At 43.9% G+C, this 27,407-nt stretch overlaps 1 protein-coding gene across 5 annotated transcripts; it reads right to left on the bottom strand.

The window, feature by feature from the left end:
• Positions 1-1,971: 1,971 nt before the first annotated feature.
• On the bottom strand, positions 1,972-27,016 carry MRO (maestro). 5 transcript variants are annotated; one of them, XR_006210063.1, is made up of 9 exons: positions 26,957-27,016; positions 22,318-22,455; positions 11,931-12,033; positions 10,541-10,687; positions 9,397-9,579; positions 7,396-7,551; positions 6,202-6,309; positions 5,571-5,853; positions 1,972-5,091 (listed from the first exon to the last, which is right to left on the bottom strand). XR_006210063.1 is itself a non-coding variant. In XM_042962711.1 (8 exons), exons 3-8 carry the CDS (start codon positions 12,027-12,029, stop codon positions 5,800-5,802), a joined length of 747 nt encoding a protein of 248 aa, XP_042818645.1. In that variant the 5' UTR covers positions 12,030-12,033; positions 22,318-22,455; positions 26,957-27,016; the 3' UTR covers positions 1,972-5,799. The 5 variants fall into 5 exon arrangements, 4 of the variants coding, with proteins under 4 accessions (XP_042818645.1, XP_042818646.1, XP_042818647.1 ...); XM_042962711.1 differs by having other exon boundaries at positions 1,972-5,853; XM_042962712.1 differs by lacking the exon at positions 26,957-27,016 and adding an exon at positions 25,388-25,554 and having other exon boundaries at positions 1,972-5,853.
• Positions 27,017-27,407: the final 391 nt, after the last annotated feature.

The following is a 27,407-nucleotide window of genomic DNA, read 5'->3' on the forward strand; positions in this document are numbered from 1 at the left end:
GTCGGACGCTTAACCGACTGCGTCACCCAGGCGCCCCTGTTTATTACTTTTAAACTGGGGTCTGTATTAATACTGTATTTCATTCTTCCCATCCTGTCCTTTGTATAAATCAGCTCTACTACTCAGTGCTACCATTTAAATAAGCACCCTCCTTCTTGGGGTAACTGTACAGTTTACACAGACTGTCCCATTTGATCATCAGAGTACCTTGGGTGGTAGGTTCTGCCTCCCATTTTACAGATGCAAAAACTGAGGCTCTGAGAGGTTATGTGACTTGATGAAGATAACTGGCTAGTAAGTGATAGAATCAGGGTACAAAACCAGGTCTTTCGACACCAAATCACATGTCCTTCCAGCACACGTAATGTCACATTTGGGGCTGAGCCCCAAGGAGACTATACCTGCCTATGTAGTCAACACAAGCATGTTGAAAAGCACCGGATTTCTGGTCGCATTTTTGCCCAGGCAGAGGCATGTGCCTCTAGCAGCATGGCTTAGGAAATGACATTTTAACTCTCTGATCTACGTTTCTGAAAAACATTTTCTTCTTGTGGGGAGACATTTGGGCTATTACCTGGTTAGCATTTGCAAACTGCTGCAGGAAATTCATTAGCTTGAAAGGAACATGATTACAGTAATCACACTCAGAAACAGAAGGTGGGGCGTTAATTATTAACAAGAGATCACCCAAAAGATATAACACAGGATTATTAACGGAGCCAGTGGGACTGTTAGGATGGAATGAACGAGCCCATTTAACCAGCTCTGGAGCATAAAAAGCCACTGCTCTGAACATTCACAACAGCTCTACAAGAGCCCACTGGGAGAGAACAACTTGCCATTCTCACTTGGTTACGATTCTCATTCTTATTAAAATACATTGAGCCTTTCTAAAGCCTACCATGAGATGCCAGTTTCAAGCTTGGTCAAGGCACCGGTATTTCCAACTCAATATAATTCGATCATTCTTCATTGAACACCCATGCGTGAGCAAGGCTCAAAGCTACCGTCCTGGGGACCTGGAGAGGAGCAAGAGGCAGAGCTGACCCTAGCGCTACAATCATTCATTGGGGAGAATCAAGATGACACTCAAATCCCGACCAAAAGCCAGAAGGGGCCTCGCTGAAGACCCAGGCAGCGTCATGAAGAGAAAAAATGGTACCCCGAGAGCTGATTGGGGTGAGGAGCAAAATTAGCTAACATTTGCTGGGCGTCTTCTATGTGTCAAGCGCTGTGCAAAGTGTTCAATGTTATGTAATTGAATCTTCGTAGGACAGCAACTCTGTGAGTGGGATTATTACGTTCATTTCACTGATAAGCAAACGGAGGCTTGGCAGGCTGTCTTACCCAGGGTCATCCAGTAAGTGGCAAAGCCAGATCATATCTGGGAGGGCCTGATTCCAGGCCCCATCCCCTCAATTGCTCTGTTCTACCTCTGGAAAAGAAGAACATTTGGAATCAACCCAGGGAATGGTGGATAGAAACAAACAGAGAGGGAAGCATTCCAGGAAGTAGGAATTTAGCCAAGGGAAATCATAAGGTGATGTCCATTACGAAGAATCTTATATGTCAGGCTTGGGAGTCTGCTTAACTTGATAAATTAAAGGCACCTTTGCAATATCAAACCATCTCTCTTCAGTAAACAGGGATGCATATTGAGTCTTTCTAGAATCCAAAATATTTCAGGGTGCCTGGGTGGTTCAGTTGGTTAAGTGTCTGACTTCAGCCCAGGTTTTGATTTCACAGTTCATGAGTTCGAGCCCCACGTCTGTGCTGACGGCTCAGAGCCTGGAGCCTGCTTTGGATTCTGTGTCTCCTACTCTCTCTCTGTCCCTCCCCATTCACGCTTTGTCTCTTTCTCTCTCAAAAATAAATAAACAGTAAAAAAAAATTTAGAATCCAAGGTTTTTCTAAGAACATTTAACATATAAATAAATACAGGAACAAAAGACTTACTCTACTATGGTCAGACTGAAAGAATGTAAATTCAGTAACATAAATACAATGATAATCAATCATAAGCCATTTGTTATCAGTAGGCTAAAACAAAAATGTCACGAAAGGACAAAGGCAAACACATACTATGGAGAATGAGCAATAACCATCCCAGTCTTTCCAAAGCAGACCACTTTACACACCAACAGGCATTTAATTTTTATTTTAAACAGCATTTTTGCATGTGTTCTAGGATTACAAAAGTAATACATGGCTTATTGCAGAAAGCTTGGAAAACACAGAAAAGCAGAGATATGTATCTGCCTTATTTCTAGCACTATCTGCTAGCTGTCCTACACAGCTGCTGCTCCTCTCTTTATAAAACACACGCTTGTGTTTTTTATAGTATTTGAAGCATTCATTACTCTATGGACTGGCATTCCACTGGATTCTGTTGACACTGAGTACCGATCACCTGTGAGATTCCCAACTTCCTTGTCCTTCCTCTCCCTTCTCTGTCCCTTTAAGAAAGACCCATGTTGTGAACAACCTGAAAGCAGGGACCAAGTTTCATGCATACCTCTACCCCGAGCCCTTAGCATGCTAGCACGAGAATATTCCTTTTCTTTAATTCACTCACTGTTCTTTATCTAGTGTTGAAAAATAAGAAATGCGAAAGCATTACCTCTAGACTGGCAAATTAATAGGCATCTTATGGCAAAAGGGATACTTTAAGGACATGAGCATAAAGGTAACCTGCAGTCTGGTTATGAGGAGAGAAATGACAGCCCTCATTTGTCAAGATGGGCTTCTCTGAAGGAGTAGTAGCTTCGGATGACTTTCTGACTTTTTTCTCCCCAAACAACATTTATTTACTGGGCACCTCCTGAGTACCTTTGAAGTCATGTGACAGTTACAAAGCTATACAAGATAGGATCCTTCCTTCAGCAGCTTCAACCTAAGGCAGGTAGGTAAAACCTTGCAAATGAGATAAAACATGCTAAGTGGCCTAAGATTGTTAGAATTTTTTCAGAGATGTGAGCTGAACTCACATCTGATTGAGGGGATCAGACATTGATCAGTCTTCGAGCAGGCATAAGTTATACATATGAAGTGTGTGTGTGTGTGTGTGTGTGTGCATGGCTAGGCAAGGGAGGAAATTCGAAGCAAAAGGAACAGACTGAGCAAAGGCAAAGGAGTATAAGAGACTAAGAAGTGTTTACGGAAGAGAGAGGAGCCAAATTTGGCTAAAGCCAAAAAGTAACAGAAGAAAAAGCTGGAAAGGAAGAGTGTGAACCCATGGCTGAGAGCCCAGAATAGCAAACTAGTTTGGACTCTATTCCCACTACAATTTGGAACTATTTAGTCATTCAGCAAATATTTCTTGATCATCTGCTACGTGCTAGGTGCTGTGATACATTCGGTGAGATACAAAAAGGAAAACAAGGCATGGCTTGCGGTACAAAAGCAAGGTGTCCCTGCTCTCACCACAGAGCTCCATGATAACCTTCTAGAAATGTAGTTCAAACTCAAAGTGGACTTATTAAGAGCAAAATGAAACTGGCCAAAAGACAAATTAATGATAAGGAATCTTTTTTGGTTACTTATTGCTGAGTAATAAACTATCCCAAAGATTAGTGGTTTAAAACAACAATGATTTGATTTGATTAACCTGCTGACGATTCTGCAATTTTGGATGGGCTTCATGGAGATAGCTCATCTCTTTGCCACGGGGTGTCAGCTGGGGTAGCTTGAACAACTGAGGTCTGGCTGGAACGGCCAACTTGTATCGTACATCTGGACCTCAGACTTCATTGTAGGTTGAGTTCCTCAGCTCTCCTCCACAAGGCATTGCATGTGGTTAGCTTGGTTTTCCTTCCAAAATGGTGGTCTCAGACATTCTTCTTTGTTTCTGGTAATCTGACTTCTTACATGGCAGCTGGCTTCACCCGGAGCACAAAAAAGGAAGCTCTTAAAAAGTAGCTTAAAATTGGCACGGTGGTATTTTCAGCATATTCTAATGGTTAAAGTGGGTCACAAAGTCAGCCCAGATTCAAGGGGAGAGGTCTACACAAGGGCATGAATATCAGGAGGCATGATTCTTTGGAGGCCACCAGAGTTACCAGTCTACCAGAAATCTTAAAGTCAATTCAACAGCATCTTCCACAATTTTAATCAGCTAACGGGCCTTAAGTACATAGATGTTTCTGCTCTACAGCACATAGCCTGCCTGCCTCACTCTACCTCCACCTTTTTGCATGCTAGCAAAACGCAGTTCTCAAGCCACTATTGATCACTTAATCGAACTGCATCAGATTCTAAACGGACCTTGGAACATAGTTTCAAACAGGCCAACATCTGGGAAGGGAGAGGGCTCTCAGCTCAGAACCATCCCTCCTGCTCCTGAGCCTGTGTCACTCCCAAGAGCTCCCCAGGTCATGTACCCCAGCTTCAAAATAGGAAGAAAGAAAACCCATTCGTGCTCCAACTCCCCCTTCCGCCATCTGCCACATCCTTGTCTCTCCTAGGAGACAACTCAGCCCTCATCAGTGTTACAAGGCCCTGTCTCTGGAGAGCTAGAGCAGAAGATGGAGTTCTTGGTTTTCAGAATGACACTAAGATCCCTCTACAGCCTTTATTACCCTCTTACGTTTTCCATTTCCCAGACTTGTCCAGTATGGTCTGAATGCCAAGTTCAGTGGTAATACCAGAATTTCTATAGGAGAAGCTTGGGAAGCAAACTGGTTGGACAGAAGGTCAGAGGGATGAAGAGATTTTTCCTGAAAATTTTACAAGAGCCATGTGATCCCTCATAGGACTAGAATTGGTCACCAAAATTGACCTAATTAGCCAAGAGGTGACAAATACAAATACATACTCAGATCACAAATTTAATTAATAAAAATGTGTACTTAGCACATATAAAAGCAAAAGTTAACTGAGTTAAATAGAGCAGCAGCTAGGCAGTTTTTTAATGCGTTTTTGTTTTGTTTTTTACATTTCTAACCATCTGTCAATTATTCCACATTGAAGCAGAATCACATTGTAATTAAATGTTCCAGAAGTCCGTCCATACAGATTTGAATTCTGGCTCCATCCATTCACTGGGTCATCTTGGGCAAGCTACTTAATTTCCCCGTGCCTTAGTTTTCCCACCTATAAAATGAAGATAATAATAGTACTTTTCTCATAGGCTGTAAATAATACTTGCAAAGTGCTTAGTGTCCAATAAACATTCTCAGTAAATGTTCCTTATCATTCCATACATTACTATGGGTTTTTTTTTAACCCCGTGCTTTATAGATATTTTTTTCTCTTTATTAATTCATGTTTGGAATGATCTAAAAGGCAATGACTGTTGAAGATTAGGAGAAGCTAAAGTTACCCTCTAAACCCCCTTCTTGGTCCCTTGGCCGACTTTAAATAGATCTTGCCAACAAAAGGCATCAATACCAAAGTGTCAATAGCAGATTTAAAAAAAAAAAATACTTCAAATAATATTCTCCTAAGCCTCAGAAATTAAAAATAACATTAAAAATAAAAGAGAGGTGACCGAGATGAACTTAAGAAGGAAAAGGCTGAGAAATAAGCACTGAATCTACACATACTTTAAATGTTTTAAACAAAGTGTGTACCTTCTCATCAAATTTGTATGGGGAGAAGATGATATATATAGAAGCAATTTAGAATTTGCTTGGGATATAATTATACAAGTCCACGCAACTGCCATCATCTGTTCTCCCAGCATCCTGTTTGCTATTACAAACACAAGAGGCAAGCAGAAGCATCCAGAAGAGTTAAAAGAGGGGGACTCTCGGCCCCCTGCAAGGTGCTCACTGGAACAATTTCCCTGCTGCTCTGCGTTTACAGAATCCTATTTGCATAGAGGAACTGCAGGAGCTCTGGATGATAGTGGCTCTGAAAGAAATCAGCAAAAGGGCACGTGAGGGATGGATTCAATATGCTTCCTTGACTCTAGAAGGTGTAGATAGTTGTCAAGCACAGAGCATGAGGACGATCAATCTTCAGATTCTCAGAGGTGGAGATCATTGCCTACTGATCTAAACTGGGAGTGCCAATAGATTTTGTGCACAATCCTCAGGGCATTTTGTCATTTACAGTGCATGATGGGTCAGTTACAATCGAAACATAATTGGCCTGAGTCATTTTATGGGGAGTGACTCCCTTGTGTGGCTGTCCACCTTCTGGGTTGACACCAGGAGGGCAGGGGCCTCTAGGAATTCTCTCCTACCCTCTTTCACTCACCAGCTGCCGGCAGAGTTTAGGGTTCCTTTGATCTGCTTCACTCTGGAAGCTGTATTCCTTTCTTTCTTTCAGATATGGAGAACAGGCTTGAAATGTTGTTTTGCAAGCCTGAGAAAAATAGTATTACCATCTTATTGTCAAAAACATTAGAGAGTTCTATAATCCAAGCAAGGAAGAGCATTGTACCCAATCTGTGGTCTGGGGGCTACTGAGGGTATAAAAGTAACTTCCAGAAGTTTCGAAGACATCAACCTCGTCTTGTTAACCAGGACATAGCACCCAGAACATGCCCGATCTCGTCTGCTCTCAGAAGCTAAGCAGGGTCGAGCCCGGTTAGTACTTGGATGGGAGACATCAACCTTAAAGGATTTTGCTTATAAGGTGGCCGTGTTTATAATTTGGGGCTGGTGGCGAGAGCATAACTTTATAGTTTACCACAGCCCTTATTATTGTCCCATCAAAAGTAGTTCTGATTCCTAAGTTTGATACCTCTCTCTCTGTCTCTGTCCCTCCCGTGTGCACTAACTTAAAGAAGACAAGTGTTCGATGGAAACTTTTGCTCTCAGTGGTTTTGAAATACTCCCCCACTTCAAAGCAGGCCTGCAGTTGATCCAACCTCGTTAGGATGTGTTTTCTCCAAGAATAAAACAAAAGCTCTACCGGGGACTGAGAAGCCAAAGGTGGGAAATCTACACCAGGCACAGTGAGAGAAGCTAACTGGCCTGAATTAATATCATTGTTATGTGGGCTACTGCCCCAGAGACTAGACCTGGGCCTCTCTGCCCCCACTCTCCATTAACCTGAGTTTATCTAGCATTGACACGTGCTGAGATTGGGCGGGTGGGAGAGGAGCTAATGGAAGATAACACTTTAAAAAAAAAAAAAAGATTTTATTTTTAAGTAGTCTCTACACCCAATGTGGGGCTTGAACTCATGACCCTGAGATCAAGAGTTGCACACTCCACTCACTGAGCCAGCCAGGCACCCTGGAAACCAGCACTCTGGCTCAGAGAGAGATGACACCCTGAGTAGACGCCTTTCTCAGGATTCACAGGGACGCACTGGCACAAGCAAGTACAGCATAACTGAACTGGCGGGAACAGAGGGTCCAGCATCCCAACGGGGCAGCGCCACAGCCCCCTTGATGAATGGCACAGAGCTTTCATGCAGTTAGTTGGGGAATCCCAGACTTACCGTGGCCACCTGGGGATTTCTGTCCTGTAAATGTGTCAGGAGGGAATCTTGAGTCTGCTTAACCTGACTGGTGAAAAATTTCTTCCATTTCCGCCCAACAAAGTCTGCCAATTGCCCAAACAGGACAAAGGCTGAATATCTCAGGTTGTCATTCTCCTGTGGATCCCCAGTAAAGAAAACAACAAAATCCAAGTCATTGCCCAAATGCAAGGGCATCAGAAAACAACACAGCCATCAATCTTTGTTGCATGGTAGGAGGTGGGTCACCAGATCCAGTCTAAAGCGCTTAGCTGGCTGAGATGGGGGACAGAGGAGACAGGCTGAGTCTTCAGTGAACGTCTTCTCTAGCAGACAAGAAGACTAGAATGGGGGACCTCTGTGCTAATCCCAGCTCCCCAGCTCTTTTCTTTATTAGACAGTGTTTTGGAGATAGAATACATTTATACGGTTCAAAATTCAAAATAACCAAATAGTTATATATATATATACATATATATATATATATGTATATACATATACATATATAACTATATACATATATATATATAACTATATACATATATATATGTAAGTCTCCTTCCTACCCCTTTCTGCCCGCCACTAATTTTCCTTCCCATGAATGAACAAAGCTATAAATTTTGTGTGTAGCCCTCCAGAAAATTAGGAAGAAACAGAATAAAATATATATTACGTAGTCCTTTCTCACGTTTTTACACAAATGGAAGCACACCATGCCACTGTTATGTACCTTGACTTTTAGCAAGGTTAAGTGTCTAATTCTGGATCTCGGCTCAGGTCAGGATCTCATGGTTTGTGAGTTTGAGCCCCGCGTCAGGCTTCTGTGCTGCCAGTGTGGAGCCTGCTTGGGGTTCTCTCTCTCTCCCTCTCTTTCTGCCCCTCCCCTGCTTGTGCACTCACTCTCTCACAAAATAAATAAGTGAACTTTAAAACAATTACAGCCAACTATCATCATCTCCATCCTCACCAGGTATTAAAAAAATGATTGCACGGCAAATGAGTCCTGGAAATTAAGATGACACCTCCAGAGAGATTTCGAGACATCTCCCTGCAGATATCTGTTTACATTCCAGGGAGGTAAAGTAGACACCTTCCTCTCCCCTCCCCAGAGATGACTGGTTCACATTCCAGAGCAAAGGTCTCTCCGTCTCTCTCTCTTAGCGGGAGGAGAGGCAAATGTGCCAGAAGCTCCTATATAAACTCCAGATTTTGTAATTTCAAGATTTTTCTTCCTCTCGTGGGGTGCAGGTTCATCTGGAGAATTCGGTGTGGGGAGCTCATGCATGGTGCTCTGTGAGTAAATAAAAGCTCTGTTTCCTGTTCTACAGATACTATCTTTCTGTGAGAGAGAGAGAGAGACAGAGACAGAGAGAGAGAGTGTACGTGTGTGACTGCAGTATCTCAGATCCAGACTACACAGTGTACTTTCTGCTTAACCTGCCTGGTCACCTGGCCATGAAGAGCACAGTTCCTGTGATCAGAGGGCCTGGTTTCATATCCACTTGCTGGCTCTGTGAATCTTGGGCAAGTTACCTAACCTCTCTGTGCTGTGCTTTCCTTATTTATACAGTGAAGATATTAACAGTGCCTACCTCATAGGGCTATTATCTGAGATAACCCACGAAAATTGCCTAGCCCCACGCCTGGCACACAGTCAGGGCTTGCTAAAGGCTGACTATGGTTATTGTCACATTCGCCAGAGAGCACCGAACGCACGTTGGCAATGCTATCGCCATCTCCATCCTCATTGGACATATGTTCACTCCTCCATAAAAACAAAAACTCCTTAAGGGGTAGTGATGGAATGCTATTCTTTATACGTTTTCCATAACCCCCCGGTACATTACTAGGCTCGCAGTATGATTTCTTAATTAGTAACTTAGTAATAGAGACCACGTTCTCTGAGCAACACAGCCAGGGCTCATGTTTCTAATCCCACTTCAACTTTAATAACCCAGAAATCTTCTGAATCGTCTCGCTTACGTCATCTAGTAAAGTCCTGGCCTGGAGAGTGATGTCTATGAAGAAGGAGCCCAAACTTTTCCCCTGGATCTTGCCCAGGAGGATGGTCAGAGTCTTCATGCTCTCGTGGATGACGTCAGCACTCACAGGGTCATACAGGCCATGCACCAGCAGGTCTAGGACAATTTTCTTATATTTTTTCACCTGTTAACAAGGTGTGAAAAGCATTAATATTCTAGCAACTGAGGAATTGCTCCCAGTGAGTTGAAAAGCAATCCCACTTCTAATCTTCCAATAAGCAAGGACCTGGACGAAGAGCATGGCTTTCTTCAGGAACTGCCACAACAACTCTTAGTACTGTACAAATGCTTCCATCAACCTGACCCCAGAGCCAGCTCGGTCTTGGAAGAAGAACCGAAAGAGCAATCTGGAGCTTGGCCTCTGAGCAGATGAGGCCAGCGAGGGCACATCAAGGAGTATGGAAGGCTGGATGATCTAGGCATCAGGGGCGTAGTGGGTACTTTTATAGAAGATGAGACGGAATGGTCACGGAAGCTGACGGATACTGAAGGCAGAGGTGGGGATAACACCTTTTACCGAACAAGCGTAATTATTCAAAAATAAATCAAATTCACCCAAGAGGAGGACGTCCAGGTGTGTGTTAATCCCACCTGCAGCTCTGTTTCCCAAGGCTGATAATACTGAGGTGCGACGACTGTCGTATAACTGCAAATGAGTCACACCCTTGTACAATCTCCCTCCCTTGAGTGCGGAAGAAACCAGTGGCTTGTTTCCAGCCTACAGGCTATGACCGTGGTGATGGGATATCATTCCCACGGTCACATTACGTTACATGGGATTCCATCTTAGCCAGCATGAGTGCTAGAGGCTTTCCTGCCGGCCTTGAAGATGTAGGCTCACAGGCTGTGAGGGGACAGGTGTGATAAAGGAATGCAGTCTGGCCCATCTTGACTGCAGCCCCGTGAGATCCTGAGCGGAGGACGCAGCTAAGCTGTGCCTGAAGTCCTGACCCAAGGAAACTGCAAGATGATGACCGCCAGGTGTGCGATGACCTGCCACCCAGCGGTAGAAAACCGGTACGTGAGGTGCCAGCGCTGGGGACTTCAGGCCGCCAGCCTGGCTGGGTGCCACCTTCCCCTCCTACCTTGTCAGGGGTCTCAGAGGCCATTGCTCCCAGGCCTCTCATTGCCATGTGACGCTTTTTAGCGTTGGGGTCCTGGGCTCTTTCTGCCAAGGTGAAAAACACGTTCTTCGGAGGCTCCTGCTTCTGGAGACTCACTGTCCAAGAGATCTGGGTAGTAAGTAAAAAATGTATTGATCCGGGGAGTGTTCAGAGTCATACCTATCCCAACCCCAAGCCCTCCCTCTGAAGAAAATTTCTGTGTTGCCTGCTCGATTCAGCCTTTCTTTGTCCACCCAAAGACACCTGATTTTTGCTGGAAATACGTTCGTGGCTCTACATAATGAAGAAAATGGATGGAAGAGGAAATAGGTAGAGAAAAATAATGCAGGGCTGGTGTTGAGGTAGGTTGGGTGGGGCTTATGGCAGGTGCCCGAGGACCACTGAGGGTGTGCTAGAGCTCAGAAGAAAGGGGGCTTTAGACAGTTGATGTGAGCTGAGAACAGTGACCCTCCACAGGACAAGGAATGCTGTACTGCTTCCAACTCAAAGGAGAGAGTTTCCCTGGCCCTTCTTTTCCCTCCAGCTCTTCCCCATTATTCTGCTCTACTTTGTAGCCGAACGCTTCGAAAAAGGTGTCTCTACTTGTTTTCTCCAATTCCTCTCTCCATTATCTCTTGAACCTTCTGGGATCAGGTTGATGGCCCCACTAATGTGGCTAAATCCAAGGGTTAACTCTCGGCACTCATCCTCCTCAACCTCTCAACAACACTTGACCTAGCTAGCAAAGCACATCTACAAACATTTCAGGGCACCTGAAGGAGGTCCCACCCCAGGATGCACGCATCTGAGCAATTAAGATTAGGAAAAGAAATGTATAAAGAATGCAAATTGGGGAACACTGTGCAGCTGACACAGGAACCTACTTCAAGGACTAAACTCTAACTGCAGGGCAAGAGATGGGTTACCTCTGTAGTGAACATATGCTTCCAGGAAGGCCCCAGTGTTCTAGGCTTCACACACATGTACTGGAGTCAGAACCAAGGACAATGCATGATCCAGACAAAATCCAAGAAAAAGCCACCTCCTCACTATCCTTAGTAGTGAGGGGCTAGAGGCTGGACCCATGGCTCTATTGGGTATCTGGTTGATTACCAAGTCTCATCACTATTTCTCAATATTCATTGCACTTTATTCTATATTTTTATTATTATTAAGTGTGCAGCAAGCTAAATTCTTCCCAGCTCATCTCGTTCTCCTGTAAACATTCTGTCTGAGTTATAAGAAGTGTCACCAAGCGTTTTTTTCAAAAGGAGCATCGGTGGAGCCTCCAGAACTAATGTAGACCAGGCAAGCACACTTTACAAAGTAGCTGGTAGGGAGGGACCTCTGTTTATAACATTTGGTGACAGACCTTGGAAAAGAAAGACACCATTGACGTCCTTTTCTTCTTAGGCTGGGTGGTGGGGATCGGCAGGGGCTGGCCCAGGATTCTTCTTTGTGTTTGGTCCATGGGACTAAAAAAACAAAACAAACAAACAAAAAACCCACCAGAATTGTCATATGAGCCACAAACACTCCTCCGAGCCTTGTCCTCGACAGGCAATGTCATACAAAGCACTGTGCCGGGGTAAGGACACAAAGAAACAACATCCCTGAGGCTTGTCCTTGGGAACCAGTCCCCTTGGTGAGGAGATGGGACAGTCCTGTGGAAAGATAAAGAGCAGGAGGAAAGGCAGCAGAGGCATCAATGGGCTGTCCCCTGATTCCCATTCCATCCCAGAGCTTCCCTGTATCAGAATCCCCAAAGAGATGAAATAAAGACTCTGGATCCCATCCACACAAATCCTCACGAGTGGAAGTAAAAAGTAAACTTTTTTTTTACACAAAGTAAACTTTGTGTTTTTTAAAGTTTCCCACGAATGCATACTGGTACTGCATTTTAGAGGGCATCTTGATATCATCTCTTACAATTTTGAGACGCACATATCTTTCAGCGATCCTTGCATCCTACAGATAACACTGGTAGCTCAGATGCTCAAACGCATACATACAGGATAGGCACTACCTCTTTGTAACAAATGATCTTTGTAATGCAGTGTCCTTTAATAGTTGTAACTTACTATTTAATACAAGCAAGTTACACATAGATATTACAAGTATACAGCTACAGGATAATTACTACGCAGTCATTAAAAAGGATATTGGGTAAAACCACTAAAAAAAACTCAAAAAAAGAAAAATCTATATAGATGATATATGTTAATAAACATCCTTTTTCGGAAGGAAAAAAGGAATATTGGGCAGACCTACATATGCTAAAATGATCTCCAAAACATGCTATTGAGTGAAAGCTGGAAATCAGTATGCTACTGTTTGTGTAAAAAGAACAGAAAGGGAAATATATACATGCACACATATGCTTGCATATGTAAAGAGAACAGGGAAGAAAACCCAAGAAACTTTAACAAAAATTGTCTTTGGGGGTAGAAATCTGAGCAACCAGAGTAGGAAGAAGACTTGCTTATTCATACTTTTTTCTATATCTACAGTTTTTGTAATTTTACCATGGGTATATCTTATTTAAAATATACATTATAGGGGCATCTGGGTGGCTCAGTCAGTTGAGCGTCTGACTTCAGCTCAGGTCATGACCTCATGGTTCATGAGCTTGAGGCCCACATCAGCCTCACTGCTGTCAGCATGGAGCCTGTTTTGGATCCTCTGCCCCCCTCTCTCTTTGCTCCTCCCCCCACTCACATTTTCTCTCTCTCTCTCTCAAAAATAAACATTAAAAAAATAAAATATATATTATAAATAAATACAGCTCACAAAGTGATTCTGATCTACAGCCTGATTTGAGGTGCACTAGTATAAACAGTATAAACCAGTCTGAACTAGTATAAACCAGTGCTTCTCAGGCTTTAATGTGCACTTGAGTCATGAGAGGATCTTGTTAAAATGCAGATTCACTCAGTGAAGGTTTCAGATGCTGCCTTTCTTATAATCTCCTGGGCGGGGGCGCCATTGTTGCTGGTATGAGGACCACATTTTGAGGGCAAGGTGTAAAGTTAAGAGCCACAAGAGTCAAGAGAGGACTGTGGGCTGGAACAGCTGGTAGAGACCCTGCATGTCCGTGAACTTTAGAGAAGAGACATTCAGCACACGGAATACAATCAATAATATCAATAAATAATACAATCAATAAATTGTCAAGTGACTGTGTTGCATACCTGAAACTAATATAACATTGTATGTTAATTATATTTCAATTAAAAAACAATATGGGGGGGAGAGGGAATGGGGAAAATGGGTGATGGGCACTGAGGAGGGCACTTGTTGGGATGAGCACTGGGTGTTGTATCTAAGTGATGAATCATGGGTATCTACCCCTGAAGCCAAGAGCACACTGTATACACTGTATGCTAGCTAACCTGACGATAAATTATATTAAAAAATAAGCAAATAAATAAAAATTATATGTATTAATATATTAATAAATTAATAAAATAAATAATAAATAAAAATAACAAAATAAATTAATAAAATTTAATAAATTAATTTAATAAATTTATTAATTTGATAAATTAATTTAATAAATTTAATAAATTAATAAAAACAATAAATATAATAATAAAATAAAATTAATTAATAAAATTTTATATATATATATATATATATATATATATATATAAGCCACCTGGGTGGCTCAGTCGGGTAAGTGTCCAACTCTTGATTTTGGCTCAGTTCATGATCTCACGGTTCATGAGATTGAGCCCCGCATCAGGTTCTGTGCTGACAGTGCAGAGCCTGCTTGGGATTCTCTCTCTCCCTCTCTCTCTGCCCCTTCCCCGCTCTCTCTCTTTCTCAAAATAAATAAATAAACTTAAAAAACCCAAATATAACAACAATCAATCTGGCAAAAAATACTTAATAAAGTTGGTTAACAAAGCCCAAAATTAACAGCAAAAAATACAAGGATAAAAATAAAGGAGACGCAGGAGCATATTTGACGCATTGGGATTCCAGTGGGGTTCCATGTAGCTAGTGTCCTGGTAGCAGCGGTAACAACAATTAAAATAGGAGAGTGTAAAAGAGAAGGCAACAGAAAGTAGTTAAAGGCCAGCTGTGTCGGGTTTTTGACTGCTAAAGCGATCAGTTTCAATTCTATTTTGTACCTAAGAGTGAACTGTTGATATTTTCTAAAAGAGGTGAAATCCATGTACCACGCAACTATTTTAACAATGTTGCACAACTACCACCTCTATCTGGTCCTAAAACTTTCTCATCACCCCAGAAAGAAAACCCCATACCCACGACAAAGTCACTCCCCATGCTGCCCTCACTACAGTCCCTGGCAATCATTTTTATGCCTTCTGTCCCTATGGATTGACCTATTCTGGGTATTTTATATAGAATCATACAATATTGTAACCTTTTGTGTCTAGCCTTTTCTTGGTATGATGTTTCTGAGGTTCAACCATGTAATAGCATTTATTGGTATGTCATTCCTTCTTCTGTCTGGATAATATTCCATGACAGGCATACCTCATTTTATTACACTTTGCTTTACTGCAGTTCACAGATACTGTGTTTTCTATAAATTGAAGATTTGTGACAACCCTGTGTCAAGGAAGTCTAGTGGTGCCATTTTTCCAGTAGTATTTGTTCACTTCGTGTCTCTGTGTCACATTGGGTGACTCTTGCAATATTCCAAACGTTTTCATTATTATTATATTTCTTCTGATGATTTGTGATCAGTGATTATGACTTGCTGAAAACACAGATGACGGTTTCTTAGCAATAAAGTATCTTTTTAATTAACGTGTATATTTTGTTAGACATAATGCTATTGCACATTTAACAGACTATAGTATAGTGTAAGCATAATTTTTATATGCACTGGGAAACCAAAAATTCATTTGACTCACTTTATTGTATTATTCACTTTTATTGAGCGTTCCGGAACCTGACCCACAATATCTCCAAGGTAGGCCTAGATATGGATACACCACATTTGTTTATCCATTCATTTCATTGTTGATAGATACTTGGGTTATATTCACCTCCTAACTATTAAGAACAGCACTGCTGTCAACACTGGTGTGCTCCCAATTCCTTTGGGTCTATCCGTAAGAGTGGAATTGCTGAGTCATGTGGTAATTCAATGTTTAACTTTTTGAGGAATCCCCAAGTGGCTGCACCATTTTACATTTCTACCAGTGATGTGCATGGGTTCCAATTTCTCTACATCACCAGTTGTTATTTTCCAATAACAACCGATTGATTATCATCATCATCATCATCATTTCCATCCTAGTGCGTGTGAAGTGGCATGTCCATGTGGGTTTGGTTAGCACTTCCCTAGTGACTAATGGCATCGTTTTGTGCCCTTGTTGGTGATTTCAATATCTTTTCCAGAGAAATGTCTATTCAAATCTTTGCCTGTTTGTTAAATGGGCTGCTGGTTTTTGAGTTGTAGATTTATTGTTTTTTTTGTTTTTTTTTTTTTTTTGAGAGAGAGAGACAGAGTGTGTGGGGGAGGCACAGAGAGAGAGGGAGACACAGAATCCAAAGCAGGCTCCAGGCTCTGAGCTGCCCGACGTGGGACTCGAACCTATGAACTGTGAGATCATGACCTGAGCCAAAGTTGGACGCTTACCCCACTGAGCCACCCAGGTGCCCCTAGATTTCTTAATATATTCTGGATCCTAGGCCCTCATCAAATATGCGATTTACAAATATTTTTTGCCACTCTGTAGGTTGTCTTTTCAAGTTCTTGACAATGTCTTTTGATGCACCATCGTTTTCAATTTTGACGAAGTCTAATTTATCTATTTTCATGGCTGTTGGCTGTTGATGCTCATGCTTTTAATGATCTGAGGATCCACTGCCAGATTCAAAGTCATGAAGACTTACCCCTGTTTTCTTCCAAGATTTTTGTAGTTTCAGTTCTTATATTTAGATTGTTGATCCATTTTGAGGCTATTTTTGTATAAGGTATGTGGTAGGAGTCTAACTTCATCAGAACCATTGTTTTTTGTTTTGGTTTAAAAATTTTTTTGGTAGGAGAAATGATATTCAGGTGCTGCAGGGGTTCTTCAACCCCAGCTGCAATAAAATCACCTGAGGAACTTTTAATATCCTAATGCACTGGCTGTACCAGAGACCAAGTCTGTCACCATCTCTGGCATCGGTAATTTTTAAAACTCACCGAGTAATTCCAATGGGCAGTCACTGAGCTGGCGTGACTAGTGACCAATCACCTTGGTTTGCCCTGCAATATTGTGATCTATAGTAAATATATAATTAGTCTTTGTCCCCATTCTTGGCACAGAGCTCCTAAAACCCTTAGACTTTCCTAAGTGGTCACAGTGATCGAGGCATCTTTTGTCATGTTAATGAGGCTACTTTCAGAAAGCCCTTTCTCACCAAAGGATAAAGCTGGTTGCCAGGGGAATTGGAGGGTTGGAAACTTCAGTCCCACCCTCTCCTCTTGGGAGGCCAGAGAGGTTGCAGATAGAATTCAACAACCAACTGCCAATGATTTAATCGTGGTGCCAAGGTAAAATGAAGCCTCTACAAAAACCCAAAAGCATGGCGTTCAGAGAGCTTCTGGATTGTTGAACAAGTGGAGATTTGGGGAGAGTGGCACGCTCAGAGAGGGCATAGAAGCTTTCCGCCCTTGCCCCATACCTTACCCTCTGTATCTCCCATTGGCTTTTCCTGAGTTACATCCTTTTATAATAAACCGATGACTCAGTAAATAAAATGTTTCTCTTGAGTTTTGTGAGCCGTTCTAGCAAATTCATCAAACCCAAGGAGGGGAATGTGGGAACATCCAATATAGCTGGTTGGTCACAAACACAGGTGACACCCCATACTTGCCATTAGCATCTAAAGTAAAGGGAGAGGGGACTGCCTTGTGGGGCTGAGCCCCTAACCTGTGGATGTGACAGGAGATAATGTCAGAATTGAATTGAATTCTAGGACAACTAGTCAGTATCTGCTGAGAACTGGAGAATTGATGGGTGGTACGGTAAAAATACACACTGATCCTGGACCTGAGGGGTTCCCTGGGACATGGGATTTTAAATGCTAAGACCAGGAAAGTCCTGGGGAAACCTGGACATGTTGGCCACCCTATCTACTCTACTCGAGTTGCAAACTTATTTAAACACAGGTGGCTGACAAAACCCAGCCCTGTTAAACAGCTGTGCTTTGGAACATTTGACTCTGACCTGAAGCGCGCGAGGATTTGGTTTCTCCACTGTCTTTGCCCCTCCATCCCTGCTGGTTTCTGTAATGCTCTCTTGGTCAGAAGACACTGGAGAGATCCATGAAAACATGCCTTCATCTCCAGCCCCTAGTCTCTATTTCTTCTACATCTCTGGCCAGCAGACCTCCCCTCACTACTACAATGGGGATCTCAGATAAAAGCCCAGAAAAAAATCACCCCACCGATTAGCAATATCGTCTGTGTTTGAATAAAGGCATTCCCATAAGCTTTACGTGACATGAAGCCAGCGGTCCTCACACCTGAACGTGCACTAGAATTGCCTGGAGGGCTTCTTAAAACAGAGTCCCAGACCTGATCCCCAGAGTTTTTGATTTTGTACATCTGAAGGATGACCCCAAATCTACATTTCTTTCTTTTTTTTTTTTTAAGTTTATTTATTCTGAGAGAGAGAGAGAGAGAGAGCAGGAGCGGGGGAGGTGCGGAGAGAGAAAGATAATCCCAAGCAGGCTCCGTGCTGTCAGCGCACAGTTGGATACGGGGCTTAATCTCAAGGACTGTGGGATCGTGACCTGAACTGACATCGAGTCAGATGCTTAACCAACTGAGCCACTCAGGCATACCTCAAATCTACGTTTCTAACAAGCTCCCAGGTGATACTGGGATGCTACTGGCCTGGGGACCATACCTTGAAAACACTTCATTAAGAGAAAGAAACTAGAGTATTACTATGCCAGTCTTCTCCAGAATGAAAGGATTTAAAAATTCACACTGTGACAGAACATGCTTGGTTGCTCCCTTGGGTGGTTTTCTGCACACAACCCGCTGTTGCACTAGAACCTGCCACTCTTTGGGTTGAATGCTCCAGATCAGAGTTGACTAGTGTCTGACCGTGGGTAGGCGGAGCTTAAAAGAAGCAAAGTTCCTCAAGCTGAGGGCTGCTCACTTTGGGGAGGGTGGGGGTTGTGGCACAAGCCTCATGATAAAGTGGCTGATGTCTCTGGTTCCGGGGCAGAAGAAAATCATGCCTGAGGCTTCTCTCCACTGAGAGAAAATTCTCTTGTAGGATTAACATAGCAAGTAAGTCTTTTAGCCGTCCAAAACATCTCCAGGCTTCAGAAGCCAAGCAGCCAGCCCTGTCACTTCTTTTTTTATATGTACATATTTTATTAAGAGACAGCACAAGCGAGGGAGGGGCAGAGAGAGAGGGAGACAGAGAATCCCAAGCAGAGAGAGAGGGAGACAGAGAATCTCAAGCAGAATCTCCATGCTATCGGCCCAGCGCCCGACATGGGGCTTGAACTCAGGAACCGTGAGATCATGACCTGAGCCGAAGTCAAGAGTCGGATGCTTACCCCACTGAGCCACGTGGGCACCCCCCTGTCACTTCTTAATAGGCACCTCTAGAGTTTAAGGTCACAGAAGGCTCTCAAGCAGTGCCAAGTTCGTGAGTGTTGAGTGCTCTTCATGGCATATTCAGTATGTGGTTAGAAAAACACGCAGGACCCCACCTCTAGCTCACCACCTCTGCTAGCAAGCCCTGCCTACCTCCCTACCTCCCCATCATAAGGTAAAAACTGTGATGTAGCTCAAACTTGCATCTTGATCTCTGGTGCAGGAAAAGCAAAGTATTTCTCACAGTGTTGGCTGGGCCTCCGACGTTAGAGCCCCCTGCAGTGCTTGTTATAAACCCCAGGCCTAGCCCAGAATTACTGGACCAGAATCCCAGAGTGCGCAGGGCCTGAGCACTGCATTTTCTACGCTGTGTGACGGCACACACACTGGTATGTGTTCTCTACACAGAACATAAATGACTCCAGAGTTGGCATACTCACACATCAGGAGAGACCCCAGAAGTCAGAGGAGCAGCTGGGGCCAAGAGGGTAGAAGAGAGGGGAGAATGTCGGTGACTCTGCAGAGAACAAGGCATTGACTGCATATGTTCATGAAGCACACTGAATTTTTTTCACAATAGAATTAAAATCACCCTGAGCTGCACAGGCAATGATTCGTACACGTTTCTTAAAAAGTTTCCTTAGAAAAGAAAACAAACATAAAAGTGACTTGGGGGTCCCCAAAACCCCCACCTGGAGCCCTGTGACTCTTGAGCCTACAGCTGCCGCTGCCCACGTGCACTCCTTCCCATTTCCTTTCGACACTTAAGTCCTTTAGACCCAATCCAGTCAAACAAAAGAAAAATTTCCATCTGTTGCAATACAGGGTCTCAGAGAGGAGCATTTTAAACAGACCATGAATAAACATATGTATATGGATTCAGAGTTTTTTTTTTACTGTTTATTTATTTTTGAAGGAGAGAGAGAGAGAGAGTGTCAGCAGGGGAGGGGCAGAAAGAGAGGCAGACACAGAATCCAAAGCAGGCTCCAGGCCCTGAGCTGTCAGCACGGAGCCGGACGCAGGGCTCCCACTCACGAACCCCGAGATCATGACCTGAGCTAAAGTCGTCTAGACGCCCAACTGACTGAGCCACCCAGGCACCCTGGATTCAGAGATTTCTTAGATTTCTGTTCTAACTCCATCTGCAACCCCAGTCACCCCCACGCTTTGCTATGAGGAATTAGGGTTTTCTGGCGGGTTGCCCTGGTCAGCACAGGTGCCTAGACCAGTGGGACTGGGTCTGGGAGGCCACCTGGCCACTTTGAAGCCAATGGCATGGCTCTGCTTATAGTTTCATTCATCCCTGTGTGCATTCTTCAACCCACTCTTCTTCTTCCGGGAAGTCCTTCCTGAGCGTGCTAATGCCCTGTTCCCCTGGTTTTTGCCTTTTCTGAGACCCCGGAGCTTGTCTTTGTCACCATGTTGTGATTCCACCTGGTCTTCCGAAACAGACATGGATTTAGGGTGATGTAGAAAACTGCTTTGTGGGGCGCCTGGGTGGCTCAGTCGGTTGAGGGTCCAACTCTTGGTTTCGGCTCAGGTCGCGATCAGGTCTCGGTTCACGGGATTGAGCCCTGTGTTGGGTTCTGCACTGTTGAGGATTTTGCTTGGGAAAAAGCAAATCTCCCTCTTCCTCTGCCCCTTCCCCTTGCATGCTCTCTCTCCCTTTCAAAAATAAAGAAATAAACTCTAAAAACAAGAAAAAAGAAAAAAATTGCTTTGTGTTTTAGGTTGACTCCCAGATTCTGACTCAAAATATAAGGTTTATGGTCAATAATCCTTTAACTTAGTGAAGCCAAAAGGTATATTATAAAGGCCAAAATTACAAAATACTTTGATCATTTCTGTAAAACAAGGGGAAGAAACTGGTAGATTTCTCCCAATCCTCCCAACACTGACCTTATTAATGATAATAATAATATTAATAGTTACCATTTATTGGGTACTGTGTATGCTGGGCATTATATTTAGCACTTTGTATACACTGCGGGAGATGCTGTTTCGGCGGACCTCTGCTGAGCCAACGTGCCAGGTTCCCTGTATTCTCCAGGCCCAACCAATGCTTGTGGCCCACGGTGTTTGCTCCTCACTTCTGTTCCACTAGCCCTTACAAGCTTACCAAGAACCAGTTTCTGACAGCTGTGCTTGTTATGGTAACCGTGACAGTTAAGTGTTATAGACATCGATGAAATATGAATACACAAAGAAAGGAAGTTGTTTCTATGAAAGCAAGATGGAATGTTTTGGAAAGATTCAACAACGAGAAAGCTGCCACTTAGAATCGGTGTGGACGGTAAACGTTTGCAAAGAGTCTTAGTGGAACAATTGGAATTTGAATCACTCTGCAGAAGGGACTTTACGTGTGTCTCCCCCCGGTGCCCTTAAGCTCTCATTCCACCGACAGAAACCAAAACCAGAATTCACAGAAGAAGCATTATGCGTGTGCCTTATGCAAGACAGCTCAAAACCCGCCAGCTAGTGGATCCATATTCAAAGAAAAGACCATAGCCCTACATTAAAGACGAGGAAATTCTATATTTTAAGGTAAGATATTTGAGACAAGCATCATCTTTTCTGAATCTTTGCTTCAATAGGCTTCTTCCATGAGGTCTTCAGTCCCAATCTTTCAAATAAGAGGCTTTTCCCGCATTTGATTTAATCTCCACAGTCATCTTGAGAAGTCGGCTTAATTATGTCCACTTTAGAAAAGAGGGAAATGGAGCTTAGAGTCATGTAAACGACTCCTGTCAAATAGCTCGAGGTGGCAGAGTAGAGTCCCAGCACCACATCTGTACTACCCTTCACAGTGTGCTAAGCCTGTGTCCGGCTCCCAGGTGGCGACAGGCGTGCTCATCAGACAAGGACACGCTGTGTCCACACTTCGGTTTGAAGCACCAATATCTCGTCTTCAGTCCCCTCCCTTCCTAAAACTCTTTGATGACTTGATATAATGATCTATAATCTATCTACTGGTCACAGCTGGATTGACATAGTTTGTGAAAAGAAAAAAAGATTGGCTTCATGGTCAGCGTTGCCCACTTCACTTTTACAAAGAGAACAACTCCTCCAGATGCCAGGGACCCGAATGGCATTCCACAAAGGCCTGGGGAACCCTGATAGACCTCCTCCCGCGGCTGAGTCCCCGCCCCCCGCGCGCAGCGGGCCTTACCTGTGGCGGTCACGTGGTCAAGTGCAGCAGGTGCGGCTGGAGCGTGGGGTCCCGGGCTACTCCGATATCCGCTGTTTCGGGGAGGGGGGGGGGTCGCCAGCTGGGATGACTCGGCTCAATTTTCCCAGCTCTGAATTCCTAACATAGAAGAAAGGAAATGGGACGGTGAAACAGATCTGTTCAGGATCACGGGTCGGCTACAGAGTGTTGGAAATTGAGAATTATAGGGAAAAAGGAAAGTTTAGATGATGGTATTGGGGTGGGGAAGGGAATTGTCCCCCGAATCCCGGCGAGATTGTTCCTAGTGGTTGCAAACATTACTTGTGTCCTTTACTTTCCCAAAGTGTGCTGAGGTGTCGTTCCCCCTTCCCCTTGCTGTGTTGTCCCCGTATTCTTCCCTCATTCCGAGTCTCACCCACACTTTGTAAAGAAAGGACTGCAATTCTGGGCTCTTCCCCTGCACCAAACCAAAGGGCTCTGCCCGAAGCGGTTTCCCCCGTGACGCCACCAGATGGCAGCATCACTCAATGGACGGGTTCCAGGCTGGGGACACAGCTGCAGGCCTTCCTTCCCTAATCCTGTTAGAGCCGCATTTAATCTAAGGATGGGACACTGTGTTCCAGGCCAAGCAGCTTCTTTGTGACTGATTGGTGCACCAACAGCTAGAGCTCTAACGCTGATGCCCCTCTCTGCTCAACAGACACCATCGGTCCTGAAAGGACCGATTTAAACTGTTGATTTGTTGGTAAAACAAACAAAACGAAAAACTGGGAATAATAGTACTTCCTCCTTCCCTGGACTTCCCAGAGATCTACTTATCAATAACTATTTATTGTCTGACCTTGTGTTTGGCAAGGTGGGGAATAGGTTCTAAAAGAAAAAAGTTACATTTTCAAAGCTCTAGGAGTTTATTGTTATGCTAATAAATGTTTATTGGATATTTCTCTGTGCCAAACATGGAGATAAATATTACACAGAATATCTCACTTGATTCTTACAACAAACCTAAGTACTTTTATTGTGACCCCCATATTAAGGATGGGGAAACTGAGGCACAGAGAGACGACCTTGCCAAATGTCATGCAATTAATTGGTGGCAGAGTTAGAGTTCAACTGCAGGCAGAGTTCAGACTCTTAGCCACCATGCAATGCAACGGGCAAGTTTGGGAAATCCAATTAGGACATATGCAGACGATATAACCAAAGAAGTACGTCAGAGTGGAAGGTTGAAAGAAAAAGCGGAGAGAAGGAAAAGTAATGCTCTTGAGAAAACAAGAATAATTAAGCGAACACAAAACCCTCTCTGGACTGGGCCCACGGCACACTCGTGAATGCAGTGTGAATGCAGAGTGAATGCACTCTGAGAATGCAGTTTCAACAGTGACAGAGAAGGCAAGCCAGACCACAGAGCTACGGGGCTATGTGGAAAGAGGAAATTGAGATGTCTTGCTGCAAAAGGAGGGCAGTAAATAGACTAGAAGAGACAGCAAGGTCAAGCGAAGGCGTTCCGGTTTTCTTGCGTGCTTTTTAGAGTAGAATTGAGCCTGGCCGTGTTTGAAAGCAGTTGCAAGGGAGACTTGGATCGTGCAAGTGGCAGAAAGTGGAAGAGGAAGAGGCAAAAAAGCAAAAGCAAAAACAAAAACGGAACAAAACACGGGGCAGGGTAGTCCGGGGCACAGAGGAGGAGGGGGAGGAGGGAGAGAGATGCCCCCCCTTTTGTCTGAAACTGGGAGGCAGCCGCAGGGTTGGAGGTACATTAACACACACATGAGAAAGAGGAGCAAGTTTAATTCTTCCGAATTAGCCGTCGTCTTTTCCGTAAAACCAGAGTTCAGTTAGCTCCCAAAAGTGGGAATAAGACTTGGGAGGACGTTTTCTTATGCTGAACGAATCCATATAGTGCTTAGAATGACCAAAAAGCAGATAAAATTAAATCAGGCAACAGAGGCTGCTGGAGAAGGGAAATCCCTGCCAAATCTCACTGGGGCACCAGGACTGAGTTACCCACTGCATGGGCAGGAACACAGCCGATACTATATACGACCCCTATGTTTAAAGTTTCTTTTGTATTCAGGTTTTAAAATATTTGACAGAGAAATAGCATCTTCCTCATTTGCCAAATGGGCAGAACCCAAACTCGTGCCCGGGAAACTTACTGACCCAACTCCAGCTGTGTTAAACACTTCCCACGAAGGGCATGGGCACAGCCAACGGCCCCACAGAGTTCCAGACACAGCACAAACTTGGGAAGCAGCGACATTAGGACACGGTGCCCAACAGGGCTAAGCTTCTCCTAATGTGGCCTTGGGTCACAGCACAATTCTTCTGGGAATTAGGGAGTTTCTTTGATAATTTGATTGCAACATATTGATACACTGACGACATGATGTCCTTCATGCACCATTATTTAATTTTATTGTTTGATGACCCTATTTTCATTCTTAATTAATATTTCCTTATATGCAAAAGTACATTATTGGGGCTGATGTAAGTAAAGAAATCAAAAACGATAATTACTTAGTCTGCATTACTGATGAAAAGGGGAACAGGCAGAACTAAATCAATCATCAGTTCACTCTCCCTTCAGACTTGGGAAATTAGAACAAATAGTTACCGATCAAATGGCTTTTCTCCAGTGTGAGCATCGCCAGAGGCCCCTCCTTCTGTGATGGAGCCTTGTCTCGGCAGGAAACTTACCTAAGAGGGAGGGTTTTCGTTTCCTCCCTCTCATCTTCTTTTAAGAAATCCCTCTGGGTCAGGCCAAACACTGTCTTGATTTTCACTTCCAAAAAGAAATAAAATCGGCTGCCTGCCCAGGCACAGATTGGGAATACCAACTTCTCATCCATTCATTGTTCATTCTTCGCATGTTTATTGAGATCCTACTTTCCACAAGGCACAGTGCTCGCCAGGTGACAAAATACTCAGACTGTGCCAGGAGCCAGGAGAGAGAGGAGCAGAGACATGGTCTCATGTGCCCATAGAGAGGAGCTGACAAGGAGCATGGAGTCAAAGGGCAGTCCATCAGGATATCCTTCGCAAAGGAAGGAGCATCTGTACCCGGACTTACCAGAAACAGAGTTCGGCAGAGGGAGACAGAGAAGAAAAGCATTCCAGGAGGCAGGTGCAGCACGGGTTTGGGAGCCCAGGTGGATGACCCGGATGCGAGAGGGAGCCTTGTGCTTCCCAGACTCTTCCAGAAGCCACCTGCAGCAATGGCAGAGCCCAGAGCCAGCTCTTCTCAAACCTCAGCACTGTGTGCTTCCCAGTCTACTACATCTCAGTCTTGTTTTCTCATAAAAGCCATGGTCTTTTTGTCCCACATCTTTGAATAAAGTAAATGCCAGAGGGAGAAGCACCGAGTTTATTCCTTGGCTTCAAATACCCTCCAGCCCAAGGAAGTGGGAGCCTCGCGATACCCAAGTGATACTCAGGCTCTCCAGCTGGACAGCTTCTAAGGACAGAACGTCGCTGTCAGTTATTTGCTCATCTAATTCACTGTCTGACTGTCCTGCCTTCTGTTTTCCTGACTTTATTACTTGACAGTCATTATCCGTGCCCCAGTGTAAGAATAAGTTAAAACTCCTCCGTAAGTAGCCTGAGATGATCTCTGAAAATGGTTCTCTACTCTCTTGAACCTGAAAACCCTGACAAATCATGCAAATCAAGAGGTTAAAATCTCTGTGTTTACTTTGAGAACGTCCATGAAACAGCCCAATCAAAGGTATGTATATCTGAAAAGCCACTGAGTCCCTGAAAGATGTCACTTTATAGAAGCAATGCATGCCACTCCATCATTACTATGGTGTGGGGCTCAGGCCAGAAAATGGGGTTAGACACAGGTCAGTGGGCCCAAAATCGTACTGCGTGTGCTGAAAAATGCAGAGAGTAATGCTGAAGTTAAGGAGTTTAGATATGGATTCATCGGTCACTGAGCTCAGCCAGGTGAACAAGGCCCCAAAAATGTGCCTCTGGGTTTACAGAGCTCAGGGTCAGATTAACCCCCATATAAACTCCTCCTGCCATACTGGGATGATCCTTACTGAAAAAGAACAGATCATTGCACTGAAGAAACATCTTCCCAGAAGAAACTGGAAAAACTACAACAACAACAACAACAACAACAACTTATGGCCCATTCAGCATAAAATAAATGTCAACAAAGGTTTTTTTGTTTGTTGGCTTTTTTGAGAGAGAACAAATGAGTGAGGGGCAGAGAGAAAGAGGGAGAGAGAGAGAGAGAGAGAGAGAGAGAGAGAGAGAGAAGTGGGGCTCACCTGAAGCAGGGCTCGTGCTCTCCGAGGCAGGGCTTGAGCTCACCCAATGTGGGGCTCAAACTCACAAACTGTGAGATCACGACCTCAGCCAAAGTCAGACGTTTAACTGACTGAGCCACCCAGGCGCCCCTTTGCCAATGAAGGTTTTTTAAAAAGTTCAAGCTTAACACTTTTCCTATCTGAACATGAATTATGCCCACACCATCACTCATACCCCTACTTCCAAAAACTAATCATCAATGCCTATGAACATCTTTCAATCTAACTGGTTAAATCTATAGCAATCAATGAACTGTGTTGAACTACAGTGTTTAATAGAATCGGCTGAATGCAGAAAATGCTCTGTGCAGAAAATGTCTTACCTGAGCTAGGCAGTGAGGAGAGCACTCATCCTGACAAGAGATGAATGTAACTAATCCCAGGAACATCGCCGTCCTTTAAAGGAGCCGGGGGCCGGCTAAACTGCATTTTGTCCTTGAAGATGAAACAGAATGAATTACAGTTTTATCACAAGAGGGAAATACATAATAAGACCTTTGTCGGCTATCTACCCCTGATAATTGCTAGAGATACATTTCATGCGGTTTTGCAAACTTTGAAGACTCCCACATTAGTTTCCTATTTTACAGGGGCCCAGTGAGAAAGCTACATGCACTTTATTGTTGAAGACAATAGACAGCACTCTGGGAGTCCTGATCAACCTCACAGATTCGACCATGCGTCATTGGCCCTGCTTTTAACAGTCCAAAGCATTCTTATGCTGTTTGTCAGGTTGTCCCCTCAGTCCTAGGAGGGGGTCATTCTCCTGCCTCC

This window comes from Panthera tigris, chromosome D3 (genome assembly GCF_018350195.1).
Source record: "Panthera tigris isolate Pti1 chromosome D3, P.tigris_Pti1_mat1.1, whole genome shotgun sequence".
Taxonomy (NCBI): Eukaryota; Metazoa; Chordata; class Mammalia; order Carnivora; family Felidae; genus Panthera; species Panthera tigris.

Bases quoted from the DNA above. Each gene is read 5' to 3' on its own strand.
- MRO (XM_042962711.1), bottom strand. From the start codon at position 12,029: ATGGACCAAACACAAAGAAGAATCCTGGGCCAGCCCCTGCCGATCCCC. The intron at 10,688-11,930 runs GTCTGTCACCAA...CTTACTACCCAG, and splicing joins TGGTGTCTTTCTTTTCCAAG to ATCTCTTGGACAGTGAGTCT. The intron at 9,580-10,540 runs GTAGGAGGGGAA...CCTTGTTAACAG, and splicing joins CCTCTGAGACCCCTGACAAG to GTGAAAAAATATAAGAAAAT.